We start from the raw sequence: 16,667 nt of genomic DNA, 5'->3' as shown, positions 1-16,667 counted from the left end.
CGATAAATATGGCTGACTTTGTCTCATGGCTCGAGCCACTACGCTTTCAAAAACTAAATGTCATCGAGTGTCGAAAATATTAATTATTTCAACATAGAGAAATAAATACAATTAAACCTTTATTACTGAGAATAATTACCTTAACTACTGTAGTGCGAAATCACGCAAAAAAACCTTTGATATTATGACGAAACATAAATTAATTTCGTTTTACAATAAGCAATATATACTATGCACCAAAGTTCACTCGTTGTTGATACCATTTGGAATATTTTGTTCAACTGTGAATTTAAAATTAATAATTTAAAGTTTCGAAATACTTATAATGTCACTCCTCTCTACTTTCTAACTTCCCTCACCCTCTACTATGTACATTGAGAGGACACCTATACATATTGCTGACTTTGTTTCATAGCTTGCGAGAGAACACATTCAAAAACTAAATGCCATCGAGGGTAAAACCACGAATTGTTAAAACAACGACAACAAAAATAAATACAATTCAACCTTTATCACTGAGATAAAATATGTAACTACGTTAGTGCGAAATCACGCAGAAAAACATTGAAATTAAAACTAAACATAAATACTGGCAAATGCAGGAATAAGAACGATTCTACAAAAATAGAATTGCTGTAAAACAAGGTTTGATATAAAACAGTACACAAGGATCTAATAGATGGAGTTGCTGTTTTTAATCAAAAAAGAGAAATAGAAAAATTTCACATTGATCTGCAATAATATATATATATATATATATATATATATATATTATTCCAATTGGCTAATTAAAAACAAACTAGTATTCCAGGCTCACATACATTAACTGATTGTGTAAAGTAACAGATGCTAAATGTAAAGAATGGTGAATAGTACAATCTACTTAAACATTAACAAGCAAAGGAGATACAGCGCTACATTAAAAGAGTCAGTATTACTCGCGTTGATTACAAGTAGCATTTAGGCAGTTTTGACATGCATATGAAAAATACCACGATGGCTAAAATTGTATTTCTGTCAATTTTCAAAACTGCCATTATAAAGCCTCTGCTGAAGAAACCAACACTAGAACATAACGATTTAAAGATATACCGGTCAGTTTCTAATCTCCCATTCATATAAAAAATATCAGAAAAGGTTGTTCTATCCCAGCTTGTATCTCATCTGAATTCAAACAGTATTTTCAGCAATGTACAATATGTATATCGCCCTTGCCACAGAACTGAAACTACTCCTCTAAAAGTAGTTAATGACATTCTGTCTGCTTTGGATAGTGGAGAGATTAAAGTCCTCACCCTCATTGATTTGTCTGCAGCATTTGACACAATACACCATGATACATTACTTCACCGTCTCCAGCATGCATTTGGTATTCATGATACAGCCTTAATGTGGTTCAGTACCGGGGCCCAGCAATGTTGAATTAATTGCCCACTGAACTTAGACACAAAAACACAGTGATCTCATTGAAGAGGGCTCTGAGAACTCACTTATTTCGACTGCAAGAACAAACTTAAAGACCTGATAATGGTTCCCACCTTAAATATTCTCTGCATGTTTTGTATGTTTTCTAATTTCATGGTTATTGTTTTTCCAATCATATAATTAAATGTTTTCTATTATCTTATAGGTGTTGTCTAATGTTGTAAAGCTCTTAGAGCTTCTAAAGATTAGGCGCTATACAAAGTCCTCATTATTATTATTATTATTATCATTATACTAATACATTCTGTACAAAATACTCATGTGCGAGAGAGCGAAACAGTAAATGGGAGATGACATATACGATGGTGTCAAGGAATTAAATTAAAAATGTCTAGTTTGTTGAGGGAAAATATTACTAAGGCAAATAAAGTTAAGAAATGGATGAACATTTCAAGACACGTGTTTTAAATGTTTATTGAAACATTGTGTATAATGCAAACATATTTCTCATCTCAAAAATGTTTAGCCGGAAGAATGGACACACACACACACACACACACAAACATGGAACAACGAACATTAATAAATCTGTATATCATGATACGTAAAACCTATTATGCTATACAACATGCAGACAGTTAAGTGTGTCATAATTCCATAAAGAGTTCCGAATCATGCTTCATCATGTCTCGGATTAGCCCGGATGTAGAAAGGTTTAGGTGAATGAGTAGCGCCGAAGATTCCATCCACATCTTTAATATCCAGTTTCGCGTGTTTCTGTGGCATCAGCTCAAATCTCTGGACAAGAGCACTGATGAAAAGAAACAGCTCCATTTGTGCCAAGGACTCACCGAGACAGTTCCTTCTCCCTGAAATTTTAGAAAGGGTCAATAAGGCGGTTGGTCGGACATTAAATGGTTTATTTGAACTCATAATTTGAAATGGTCTTGGGACTTAAATGGGCGATGCATCAATGCGATTAGAGCGTTAAATCGGCGATGTTTGCAACAAATGGACAGAGACTCTTTATCTCTTTCTCTCTTTCTCACTCACACACACATACACATTATATATACATATGTGTGTGTGTCTGTTTGTGTGTGTGTGTATGCTAAGAAATTAAAATTATTTTGTTCCCAAAATCGAACCCACCATGCTGTAGACAAATTTGGCTTCCATGTAAGGTTGCTGTTTAAGCTAGTAATTTTTTTAGCAAGTTGTTATTTAGTCCTTTATTTGTACCTAACTAGCGTTTAACAAATGTCCGGCATTGTTATACATATACAAAGTTTATCCTAAAATAAAATTCATTTCCATCAAACAATGTTAATGTTGGTTCTTTTGCTGATTTGCAAAGGAGAACTGATTAAGTTTTTCTCTAACATCATTACCGTTCATTTTTGTAGAAAATTTGATGTATGTGATTTCATGCTCAAACACATTGCTCGGGAAGAAGAACGGAAATTATTCGGAATCTTGAAATGCAAATTTTCAGTCAAACCTTACCAGTGAAGAACGGAATGACTTTGTCTGGTCTCAACAATCTTCCCTCCTCACTGACGAACCTCTCCGGTCTGAAGTTCTCAGGATCACCCCAAACTCTAGAATCCGACAGAACAGAGTGGATGTCTGGTACAATTCGCATGCCTTTGGGAATGTTGTAACCACGAATGCAAACGTCCGTCACTGGAGCATGTGCTATGCTTAAAATGACGATGGTGGACATTCTTAAAACTTCCATTATGAATGCCTCGGTATAAACGAGGCTCTGCTTATCCTGCATCGATGGGAGTCTCTCAGTCCCAACATTTTCTTTAATTTCTTCAGAGATCCGATTTTGTATGTCAGGTCTTGTTGCCAAGTAGAATGAAGCCCATGTGATTGTGGTTGATGTAGTCTCCGTTCCCGCAATAGAAAGATCCATTACTATAGCTGCTAAATAATCCCCTGAAAAACGAAAATATGTCATTGAATGCAAGATGATACACATGTGTTGGTAATTAAGGTCAAAGCGTGTCACATCAAATTCATGACGTTGTGCTCACATCACATGACCACTCATGTCCGCCAATCATAGTTTTTATGAGACAAACTATTAGAGGTTAATTGTCTAGATTAGAAGACTTCAGCGTTGATCAGTAACCAAACAACTGGTTATTATATACACGTTTCTGAAATGTGACAGAAACATCGATGTCTTTACAAGTTCTGGCACTAGTAAGAAGTAAGTATGAAGCGAGTATAGATACAAACACATACGCATCCACTATTCACTAAACAATGTCATGATTTATATCAACATTCGGGTGGTAAACAAGCCGACCACTATTAAAGGCTTTTTATTACACACACCATTTTTAGTTTTAGCCAGGTAACTATTATTGAGTTTAATTGGGTCGACATTGTTTTAAGACAAATTTTACAAAATGTTGCAGATATACTTGCAACTGATTATTCAGACTTCGCGACTATTTATTTGAATGCCATTTGCCTACTTTTTCAGAATACAATAAATGAATAACTTACGCTACATGATGTATACGCACGTGTCTGTGATTTTGCTGGCGTTGTGTGTTGGGTTTGATTCTAGATTATGTCTTAAAGGTGGTAACTGAGAATAGCGGCATATTCATCTGTCCTTACCAGAAACATCTGTCCGCAAGTATTATTGCGTGCTGACGAAGACTCACCGAATATGTGACTGTAGCAATAAACGGCAACAGAAACTCGGGCGAGAGCGTGGAATAAAAATGCCAAGGAGAATGAGACAAACTGACATACTTGTAATTTTCTGACTTTCTCCAGAGGCGCCTCAGTTAACAGTGAAGCAACTATCTGAAATAGCATCGCAGTATTATATCAAGATTCCCATCAAGGGTCTAGAAAGCAAGAACACCCATAGGTCAAGGAAATGAGCATAATTAATATCTGCAGAATGGATGACGGCTAGAAATTTACATGAATGGTCATTTAATACTTATGAAATCGAGATAATTTGGAACGGATAAGAAAAATATATTTGTTCATCGTAGAAATATATATAAACGATATCGATGTTTACGTTTCAATTTAAATTTCTTGTGAGCAAAGTGTCATGTGGACTTTTTCAATAAGAATACATGTGTGCATGTGTGCTTGTAAATCACTGGCTTGCATCAACGACACACAATAAAATAAAAATGAGATGCACAAATAGCGTCATGTTTTCTTTGCGTAAACCCACTTTAATATAATTTAATTGGATTGTCACATTGAATAACATATTATTTCGGTATAGTATGTTTTTCCCTTGAAATGAATTTAATTCAAATTGGATATTTTAATTTGCAATCTGAGGAGGTTATATGTTTCTTTCAATATAACAGTGTTTCAGCAAATTAGTGCAGCACACTGAGTGAGCCTATGGATCATTCGCAAACCTCAAACTGCCATTGTCCCACATAATGTAACAAATACCATATCCTCATCGGTAAAATGCAATGTCTTCCTCACCTCTGAATAAACGTACAAGACCCTTATTCTAGAGAAGGGCATCTGTAAATTTAGCCAGAGGGCAAAGTAACCCGGTAACACTTTTTATTCCAATAAACTTATGTTTGAAACACTTCAGCCACGATGAGAGGCATTAAGGGGTAGTCGTCTACTAGATCCACGAACTGGACAAGTCAGCTTCAGATAGTTATAGCGTATGTGCTTGGTCTACAGAGAGGACGTATGCTGATGTCTTGATTAGACACTGACGGCAACCCGTTCTTGGCGACGAAACCGATTTGCGTCATAAAGACCGTAGAGGTATCTGATTAAGACTGAAGGTATATTAAATCAACAGAGGGCATGTAATACATTGACTCTGAATGTAGATATTAACTCTATAAGGAAACTGGTTTCGTATGAGAGGAACTTCAGCGATGTCATTCTAATTACTCGAAATGTATAATTCAGCCACGTTAAAATCCCATAAAAATTCCACTTCATAAACAAAGTGAGTGATTTAGGCCAGTGGAAGTCATGATTGGTCAAGTCCAAGGGATCATAGGCATGACCAATATCCTCTCGAACATGATGATGGAACGTCTCCGAAATGATAGCCCTTAATAGTTATAGGAGAAAAAAGTTTCCCCTCGAACAGCCAAACAAAAAATAGTTAGCTATTTGTGGGGAAGACAAACCCAAAGTGACGATGTTTGTGCCATTGCATCAGTCACTAAAACGAAGCCACTTCAGTTCCTACGCCTTTAAGGCAGGTGTTCTAGCTAGTGTACTTCTTTCTAAAACTGGATGACTAAATTTATTTTGCTGAAAGGCTCTCCAGAAAAGGACTAAACACAAAGAAATATACAGTAAGGGCAAGGATGAAACACGTGAGTCCGGTGCTGTTTGATAAGATTCTGCTACGCCTGGATATTATTGGTTAGATATATCTATACGATCGCGGAAAAGCTAAATTTCCATGTCGTAGGATGATACACAACATAACCCATACGATCACTGAGATCAAAAGCCGTTACGTCATCACCTGGAGATGATGATACAGGGCACGGCTCATTCATACCATTCATACTCCCCTGCTTATAATGCCTAAGGCCGTGCTCGAACATGCAGGGTGTTGGGACTTACGCACCATGGACCACCATGAAGTTGGTGGGAACCTCCTCAGAGTGCCTAAATTCTCGCATAAAACAGAACAAGTCGGATGGAATGGGAAACATTCATTTATAACTAATCACCTCTGATGTCGTCTGCTGTACAGAATAACCCACTAGTAGCTCAAGAGACGGCGTATATGGTGTTGGGGAAGTGACAGCTTCCTCGGTCATCTAGATGTAACAGTATCAGTAGGTAATTTTCCACGCATCTTCGTTGGGGGATGGGGTCAATGGCGTCGCTCGCCAGGAATGACCACATACGTTATGAATTTCAGTGATAAATACATCAGTACTTTCAGCATTTTACATTATATCTTTATCCATATTCTTTGTTTTTTTCCTTAGAGCTGTCAACAGTGTAATCTCAGAGAAATTGACTCACATGCTGCGTATATCCGACAATGAACAGTTTGCAAAGGAGAAGCAAAAATCATGTAAAGCTTCGCTGGCCTTGAATATATTACACATATAAAATTTTCTCATCACTGAATGTTCTGAAATGAGAAGGAACAAAATAAAGAAAGATTAATAGTTAACTACGTTAACAATGTCAGAGACACGCTCTATGCTTGAACTGTTAAATAAATAGTGTCCGTGAACACGTACTGCAAACACGTTTTTCTAGTGCAATGAAGACATGTACTTTGATGTCACATAACGCAGAGACGAAGTCCACATAGGTACAACAAATTCATTTAAATATGCTCGAAATAGGAAGAAGAAAAAACAATACGTTTCTTGTTACGAGTATCTTGTCTTAATCTCAGAAACGTAAAGGAGCGAAAACCAACACATATTGAAAATTCAACACAATGATGTATTCCTCTATAATAAAAAGTGAAATTGAAAAAGAACTTACAGTATCGTGAATTAAATCCCAAACAGTCCTAAACCTTTTATCACATGTCCTAATGAATAGAGTTCCACTTCAATGCCGGAGTTGTTCCAAATAGATTATAATATTGAATGTGTTGATGTGTCAATAGTCTTGAATGTCCTAATGTTCCAATGACCTGGAATGTGGTGATGTGTTCACAGTTTTTGGCGTATCATAATAATATAATCCAAAAATGCACTTGACTGAATTCACTCTAATTCCAGAATATTGGTTAAGTGTTAGTCAGCACTTTGTAATTCAAGTGAATAGCGTAAATTAAAAAAAATACCGCCCAAAATTAAAATCTGAGCAGAAGATAAGATTGATTACACTTCGGATTTTAAGGTAGGAATGAGTAATTTTTCAAGCAAACAATATTGATATATAAAGCTATGGCACAATATAAGAGCCAGGAAGTGGGTCTGTCTCATTTCTAAAACATTCAAAGTTGTTAACAGGTTTAAGAATGTATAAGTTGCAAAATGACTTCCTAGACTCAGATTACAATAAAAAAGTTACCTTTAAATAATAATGATCTGAATATTTAATGTAAAATGTATATTAGGTAGATATTGTGTTGCATACAAAATATATGTCTTCAGACAGGCTGGTCATGAACTTGATTTTCTTGATAGATTAATTTATATATATATATATATATATATATATATATATATATATATATATATATATATATATATATATATATATATATATATATATATATATATATATATATATATATATAATCATGGAATAAAGTAATACACAATTAAATGAAATATAAATAGCAATGTCACCTTTTAAAGCAGACAAAATAAGACGGAAATTATTGTAAGCCTCAATAGATGGGATGAAACAAACATAAATATCATGACGGTTTTGAGAGTCCGAGTGAAAGAATCTCTTAGTTTACTACAGATACTGTACAACTAGTGCCACGTGCAGTCAGCAGGGGCAGGTAGTGAACAAGGATGATTTCCTTTCGTCGATATATTATGGAAAGAAAAGATGAATTTTCGTCTTTGCGAGGACTGGATTCGGGAGTTAGTTGGACTTATACTCCTATCGTTAATGTGATTGGACAACGTATTCGAAGGACACAGTAATATTCCTCTCATACAAATACCCCGATTTGTAAAGGACAATGTGTCTCATAGAAAAAGCACACCTCTTTATACGAGGAAATATTGCTCCTATAAAGGACTCTCGCTCATGAAAGAAAATCTTCAGTTCAAAACCTACACCGTTTGCATTAAGAATAAAATATGTCCTAACAAATACACTAATCCATAAAAGACAATGCCTCTTCTAAAATGAACTAATTCTCATAAATGACAATATTCCTACTAAAACAAGCAAATTAAAAATAATATTCATAAGGACATAGTTCGTCTTGAAAAGGATTCGTTCTCATCAAAGACATTGTCTTGTCCATATACCTTTGCTTTTTAAGGCATTTTGTATTCGTTTGTTTTGTTAGTTTTCTTATTCTGGTAGTGGCAATAAAATGGTTTCCTTACTTGTAAAATTACTCCTCGTTCCTCTGTCGTCCACCTTCTTCATTTCTGATCTAAAAGCATCAACGAAATCAGCGATATTCCCATCATCGAATTTCTTCACGTGTTCCTCAGTGAGTTCATTCACAAAATCTTTTACCACTTGCATTTTTCGAGTAAAGTTTTTGATTCCAAATAAATCCCCTGGAATGAATCTTAATATGGGCCAGAACATCACCGAAGATCCAACTGAGACGAACTTTAGAAAGGAACTAAAGCCATCCATCAGTGTTTTAAACCTAGGATCTTCGTGACTGAAGTGGCCACCGAAAACGAGATGTGAAATAACATTTCCGACCCTTGTCTGTATAGCGGCCATCATTTGAAAAGGCATTTGGTTGAGTTTTTGTTTTATTTCGGACAGAAATAATTTCATTTCCGTATGAATTTTAGCTTCGAATGTTGACTTCCCGAATCCAAAATTCCGTAGAGTCACAAGATTAAATTTCCGTTTATTCCTCGACGTTTCTCCCGAAACTGCTGTGATACCTGTTAACAAATCAAGAAATAACTGTTATAGTGATTTGTTTCAAATTGGAATAAATAGATTTTGAGTTTCGTTTATACAGACAACATGCATCTTTAATGCGATGAAAGACTTCGTCTTTACCAGTTATGATTACGACGCTGTCGGTTTACTTCTGAAATTGAAAATCGCTAAATTCAGTAAGGTTATATATTCGATAGACTTATTAGGTCTGATATATTTTTTCTACATATTGAGATTCCAAATGAAATGACTGTCACCGGATAAAGGTCGAGTTGTCATCTCGACTGGATTTAAGTACTATACATGTGGAATATTTTTGTTTCCATGTGGGCTGTATATACTTCAATATTTTAATTATATAGTAATTTTCACATGTATTTATTCATCCACTTATATCTAAATATACAGGTATTTAATTCTATAATTGTTAGGCTGAATGCTCGCGTGGCATATCTTATCATTGCTAAGTTTCAGCACTGAACAAAATAAATCCCATTCTTGTCAAATGAGTTATGTGGTCCCACTAGAAATATATAAGGAAACGAGAAAAGAATGTGAAAGGTTCTAAAACATTAAATATAAGTCTCTTTTGCGTGGTTAGTGTTTTAATAACGTTGTATATTTTATTGCAATGAATACGGTTTTATCTAAGGGCATATACCTATGGGTTTCTTAATCACATAGCCATTAAGCCTGCACCTTTGATCTAGTTCTGGATAAATGTTCAGTTCATATGCCAGCATCCCATACCCAGACTGAAATTTCTGGATGTATATAACATCTGTTTACCCTCTTGGTATTGATTCCCATTTATAATGTATGTGCTGTATGCGACAACATGTGGACATTACATATGAGTGTCATCTAATACATGTTAAACAAACAAACACAAGTTATGAATGTATTAGACTAATGGATTAAATATATACCTACGCAATATCAAATGAGTTCTTTCCAAATCATTCTTCACGTGAAAAATGAAACCACTTTTTTAAAAGTCCGATAAGTGCGAATTTACTTAAGTCACTTCGTTTCATTATTCTGAGCTTCATTGATTAAATATTGATTAATTTATTCCTGTGTTAGAAATATGCACATGAGCACTTTTTTCGTGAAATGTAAACAAATTGTTAAATATTTGGCTCCATATATAGTACAACATTTCTAATACATCTTTTTGAATCAAGCAATATCTCATTGTGTTACAAGTCAAGGTTGTCAAATCCTCCAATACTTTTCAGGCTTTCATACCGTCAAATACTTTACTATTTGTTGCTCGTCACAGCGATCAGAAGATACATACTATTTTACTTACATCGTTATTTCCATTTAAGATCAGGAATCGTGTAAAACTCCATCTGTATGTATAATGATTAATTGTAATGGAAACCCAAGTAAACACCTCTGACTATGTACAGTGTTGCTTAAGAGATGCACTATCACCAGTATAACGTTTATATTTAGATTAGATAGCAGCTCTGCAAAATCACCATGCATACAGTCCTTGTATGCAAAAAGCATGGCATAAGTCACCATTACATGATATGTTTCTGAGTTACATGCACCTTCACACGTTATCTACCATAAACCAAAGCTCTCTAAGACACTAGTTGGCAAATTTGTAATTTTATAATTTTGCAGTAAAAGCAAAGGAGCAATGAAAATAACACGAGTGCGAACGTAATTCTTCTAACAGTTTATGCCGACACCGACAACAGATCTAAAACATAGGTCAAAGGTTGTTAGCTCTAAGATCAAACTTCCGTGTGTTGAAAACCACACGGACGTGAAATACTGCAGCTGTGGTGGATTCCAGACCAAACAAAGGTAAAATCCTGTTACTGCAGTTTTATCATAATTTTATTGAACATTGACTACCAAATCCAAGAAAAGAAGGTGAATACAAAATGTACAGAGGGCGAGAGAAAAATATAAAAAGAGACGTAGATAAAAAGGAGGGTGATCTTTTCCTCCTATAATAATAAGTCCCCCTAGATGGGCAGCTGGTCTGTCTGAAAATTCTACCCCACGTTTGATGAAGATCTCTCTTACGGCCTCATAACCACAGATGATAATCGTTGGACTGGGTCCTAGGTATAATTTGTAGATGTCGCCATATTTCTTTTGTAGCCTTCTTAGGGATATTCTTATATCGGGGTCACTCTTCAGCTCCCTTCCATTACCGACCAGAGGGATCCACGTGGGTCCAGGGAGCTCTTTGCTACTGTTGATCTGTCTCAAGAATAGGATTGGGAACAAACTAACAATCAGTAATCCAAGAATAGTGGAAAGTGTTAGTCCGAATAGAGTTGTATACATCTTGGACATTACTCCAATATTATTGTATAACTCAGGTAGACTAGTGGATAAAGCTAATAATTCCCTTGACTGGAATACGGCACATCCATTAGGATTACCTGTGTGACTTATGATAGCGTGATTGCGAAGACTGCAAAAGTGAAAAATCCTTTCGTGAAAAGGTTTACGAATTTTAACAAATCTGCCCACGTTCGCCACAAGATATTTGGAGAACACAGTCAGTGGGTCATTGCAGATTTTTGTTGGTTTTTAACTTTGCTGCAAAAAAAGAAAGACCTTAAAGTTCAAGTGTAACTTATCAGAAACAAGATGAATCACTAGCCTCCTTGATGTTTGGATAAATTTGTTCTAGGACGAAGTACAGTGAAACCGATGATAGTACACATTTTATGACAGGCAGCAAATTGACTGCCATTCGGTTAAATGGATTTATTAGGCTTCTTGTATTGGCTTGTATGTAATGTGTTGGTCTATAATATTCCTTCAAAAAGATTATAAGGAGACTATTAAAAGTACGATTTTAAAAGAAAAATGAACTAATACAATTATTTTTTGAATCGACAATGCATTTTGTTAATTGTACATGTTGGTATGTTTTGTAAGTTTAGAGAGAGAGAGAGAGAGTATGTTGTGCAATTTGCAATATCCTTTTTGAAGCTGAAAAAGTACGAGTCGGATGCAAATTTGTCAGTATATTTTTTACCCCACACATTTTTTATTTGACCCCCAGTTCTGACACCAAGTTTTTTTTTTACCCTCAGTTTTACACCCCTCATTCACTGACGTCAGGACTGGTCGGCCTAGTTCAGCAAACATACATGTAGCATGATGTCCCACCAGTCACATTTTCCTTACGATAATGTGACTGGGTGGGACATCATGATTACATGTCTGCGGCATGATGCCGCATTGTAGGTCATCACTATAAACTGCCAGACTGCATACATCGTAGCAATATGACTGACAAACTCTTAAAGCTACGTTAAAATTATAAATCACGACTTCACTGCTGCAACTTGATGACATGCATGTGTTGAACCAAACAATTATACAATTAAATGCCGTTACATATGGTTATAAATAGATGAATAAATACATAAGAACATAGTCTTATAGGATAATGAACATAGTGAACACCTATAACACTTAAATCTGATCGAGATGACAACTCGGCCTTTATATTTTGACAGTTACCTCTTTTGGAATCTCAGTATGTAGACAACAATGTATCTGGTATTTAAAGACTATCGAATGCATATCCATATAAAACAAAATTTAAGTTCAGTAAACCGAAGGGTCTCTGTTATCTTAAAACGTCGTAAGCGTAACTGGAAAGACGAAATATTTCATCGCATTCATCATGGTTGTCGTCTATATAAAACAAACTCAAACATCTATGTATTCCATTCTAAAACAAATAACAATAACAGTTATTTCTCGATTTTTGACAGGTATCACTGCAGTTTCGTGCGATACGTGGAGGAATCAAATTTATTGTTGTGACTCTTCGGAATTTCGGATTCGGTAAGTCAACACTCGAAGGTATGATATCCACGAGTGTGAAGTTATTTCTGTCCGAAATAGAAAATTTAAACCAATGGTCTTTTCAAATGATGGTCTCGTTAGAAACAAGTGTTGAAAATGTTACTTCACATCTCCTTTTTGGTGGCCACTCCAGCAGGTCTAAAACAATAAGGGATGGCTTCAGCTCATTTTTGTAGTTCGTCATAGCTGGATCTCTCGAGATATTCTGGCCCATATTAAGATTCATTCCATGGGATTTATTTGAAGTCAGAAACATTACTCAAAAAATACAAGTGAAAATATTATGTGAATGAACGAAATAGTTAACAGGTGACGATGTTCGATAACGAGAAAATGGAGGATTTCGTGATTGCTCAATTGTTCTGGTGTAAGATCAGAAATGACGAATGCGAATGACAGAGGAAAGATAAATATTTTTACAAGTAAGGAAATATTTTAACCTTTCACATCTAACCATTATATTGTCACTACCAAAATATACAAACTACCAAAATCAACTTAACAGCAATGTCCTTTAAAAGGATGTATATGGACCAATCCTTACGAAGGATAACAATGTGCATGGTTACTTTTAGCAGGAATATTTTCATTTATAATGATGGATCCTTTTCAGAAAAGCCCGTGTCTGTATCGGTTATTGTGCTTGTAAGGATCATTTTATTTTTTTTATTTAAAGGTGTACGTTTTCAATAGAGAATCGTCTTTTACAAGCATTGTCTTATGCATATTTAATTTGTATTGTTTGTTGATTTTCTCCACGGTTATATGTTATGTATATCAACATTTTGCAATGGACCTTAGTCGAGAATCAAGTTCATAGCTACCTGACTAGTGACATACATTTTGCAAACAAAATAAGCCATACCAATTTTTTTTATAGATTTAAATGCCATTATCATTGGAATTAAATATGATTATTTTAAGCTGTGTCTATGAAGTTATTTTTTTCACTTGGAAATGCATAAACTTTTAAAGATTTAAAATTAAAACTGAGCTACAACCGGGTTATAGTATTTAATCTGAGATTTTCATATCAATATTGATTACTTTATTCATACCTACCTTAACATCCCGGGTGAAAAGAATCACATTGTTGTGTTCAGATTTTCTTTTGGGTGGTTTTAATCAATTGAATTATTCACTGGAATTACAAAGTGCTCATTAATAATAACTCTGGAATTTGAGTGAATTCAGTCAAAGGAATCTTGGATTATATTATGACAGTCCCGCCGTTCATTGTAACTGAAAAATTGCTTCTGCTGCTAACCAAGCATACTGTTTACTTTCTCATCAACTTCAAAGTATGTTCTGCTTTGCACACACATTATTTCTTATTGTATACGGATAGCTCCAGCACGTAAAACAAGCCCACGTTAATATTTCCCTTTCAGTCTCCGAGTTTAAGGACAACATGATCACCTGATATTCAATCTTTCTTCGGTAAAATTAGGTGGGTATCTCTTTGCAGATAGTATGCAGTATTTTGAAATAGTGGTTTTATCAATTTTTTGTTTGTTTGTGGAGTCCCAAATCTGACAGTTCTCAATAAAGAAAATAGACTGGATCATGCATTTGATATTTTACCTACATTGCCCACCTTGATTTTGATCATGTCTGACCTGTGATAACTGTGAGTGTATCCGTCAATTCGCTTCGTAAACGTCAACCCAGTTCCTGATTTTATACGAAGAGAAAGATTTCCACATTCTAGTATTTATGATGCTATTAAACCTCCATACATTTTATATTTGATATAAAGTTTCCATTTCCCGTTTCGCAATAAATTATGCCGACTGATGTATACATGGACATGTTTACAAGTATGCGTGCTAAAGGAGTCTGAACACATCATTTAATGGATTGCTTACGTTTGATATTCAATTTGAAATCTATTCACATGGTAATACTAAGAACTAATCGTAGAAAAATGACCTCTCATTAGGTCAAACTTAAAAGAACTATGTCATTTTGCCATGAGTAGAAGGTGATTAATCTCACTCTTACATAGGTTTTATATGGGTCAATATCCTAATTTACACAGGCCCTAGAATAATGTGTGCCCGAGGCGATGATCATCTTCCGATCCCCCTCCCCTCACACCCCTCCACAATTCACACCTGTTCATATTGTCAGAGTTGAATAACTTATTACTAATTTTCTCTAAATCCGGCTCTGGCCCGATGCACATGGTTTGTATTTTTCTTTCCCAATGACAAACATTCGACTGTTGAAATTAAATAATAGAACATAAAGAACATAATGCAAAAAATACAATACGCATACTTACTTGTACCGGAACGTGACTATAATTTGGTTCGGTTTTGTACAAGATTTCAGAATATGGAACTCAGAACATAGATTGTAAAGTTGGAAATAGTGCTTCATTAGAACCATAATGCCATGTTTCTCATATGTTCGTAAACCGACTTTAAAACACTAACATGTCTACGCTAGCATCATCAGAAGTCCCCTATTCCTAAGTGAATGAATGTGCACTGAGTTGGTATCCATATTCGGTGCAAATAGGAAATAGCAGTTAAACATGTAGACCTACATAATATAAAATAAACAGTGCAGCTGAAATGAAGGCAAATTGTCTTATGTACTAATATTATCTGCGTGGCACATGAGTGAAAATGTGTGTGTGTGTGTGTGTGTGTGTGTGTGTGTGTGTGTGTGTGTGAGACAGAGAGAAAGAGAGTGCTATAGCGAGACAATTTTATGTGTATGTATGTTAAGGGGAAGTTTTAACAGTCCGAAGAAAACTGATCATGTTACGTGGTCGAGTAATGTGACCAAACATACTCCATATCATATACTTCAGTGAAATACGGACACTTACTATGCTACTATTAGAGACGCATTAACAAAAGTGAAATATAAAAACATGTATTCGAATTAATTTTCATGTTTTTCATTCCTATATTTTTATATGTAAACCGATATCCCTATTGTTTCACATGTGAAAATATTAGATTTCCAATCATGCAAAGCTAAGAAAGAAAGTTTGAGCCTTTGTGAAATAGAGCGAAGGAATAAAAACTGACATACACTTCAGACATTCATATTAATATTTGATACATAAATCTGACAAGACTTGTACTCGTATCTCTGAACCTTTCTCTCCAAACGTCCTTGACAACAAATGACCCGCTGTGATGCATAGCTGAATCGGACGTGCTTAGTTTTCAAATATGTTCAGATAGTTTAGAAACTATCAAAATGCAATCTACTGTGACCGATTACGTCAGACCAATCATAACGCTTCCTTAAAGCAAGAATCTGATCCGACCATGAATGTAAATGTCGTGAATTTGCGAAAGAGGGATGGGTAGGGTATTGTGCTGATGAATGGGTGTAATATTCAAAACTTCGTTTCTAGAGCAAGATCATCTTAAATTACCAAATGCGATATAGTTTAACTCGTGTTTTCACCATTCGTCAACTCTGTATACCACACATTCATATATATATATATATATATATATATATATATATATATATATATATATATATATATATGTTAGTATTATTATTATCAGTACTATTATTATTATTATTATTATTACTTTTCAGACATATGTTTGAATCATGCAGGTAGATACCGATGGAATGAAGATGAATTAGATTATGTGATATCACCATTTCTGATATGAATGTTGGGAACTTTACAGTTTTGAAATAAAGGAGAAGAATGTTAAAATTAGTTTTATTTATATAATGGTAACTTCTATATATTTAACTAAGGTAAATCTAGGAATACTTACTACTCTTCTTTACTAGAACTGACCATTAACATTAGTTGT

General features: G+C 34.8%; 1 protein-coding gene across 1 annotated transcript; it reads right to left on the bottom strand.

The window, feature by feature from the left end:
- Positions 1-1,883: 1,883 nt before the first annotated feature.
- LOC149782328 (cytochrome P450 2U1-like) lies at positions 1,884-15,284 on the bottom strand. Its single transcript, XM_089933709.1, has 4 exons — positions 15,149-15,284; positions 8,472-8,996; positions 2,932-3,372; positions 1,884-2,294 (listed from the first exon to the last, which is right to left on the bottom strand). The coding sequence occupies exons 2-4, from the start codon at positions 8,881-8,883 to the stop codon at positions 2,098-2,100; spliced, it is 1,050 nt and encodes a 349-aa protein (XP_089789835.1). The 5' UTR covers positions 8,884-8,996; positions 15,149-15,284; the 3' UTR covers positions 1,884-2,097.
- Positions 15,285-16,667: the final 1,383 nt, after the last annotated feature.

The sequence above is a fragment of the Sinohyriopsis cumingii genome, chromosome 15 (assembly GCF_028554795.1).
Source record: "Sinohyriopsis cumingii isolate HCF-2022 chromosome 15, ASM2855479v2, whole genome shotgun sequence".
Classification (NCBI taxonomy): Eukaryota; Metazoa; Mollusca; class Bivalvia; order Unionida; family Unionidae; genus Sinohyriopsis; species Sinohyriopsis cumingii.
Note: the sequence above shows the minus strand (reverse complement) of the source record. Positions and strands in the feature narration are given on the sequence as shown.

What these genes read in the sequence shown, in the direction of transcription:
- LOC149782328 (XM_089933709.1), bottom strand. Translation starts at nt 8,883, where the DNA reads ATGAAATTATTTCTGTCCGAAATAAAACAAAAACTCAACCAAATGCCT. An exon ending in AACGAGGAGTAATTTTACAA is followed by an intron (nt 3,373 to 8,471) that starts GTAAGGAAACCA and finishes TTCGTTTTTCAG; the next exon opens with GGGATTATTTAGCAGCTATA. An exon ending in AGTCATTCCGTTCTTCACTG is followed by an intron (nt 2,295 to 2,931) that starts GTAAGGTTTGAC and finishes CTAAAATTTCAG; the next exon opens with GGAGAAGGAACTGTCTCGGT.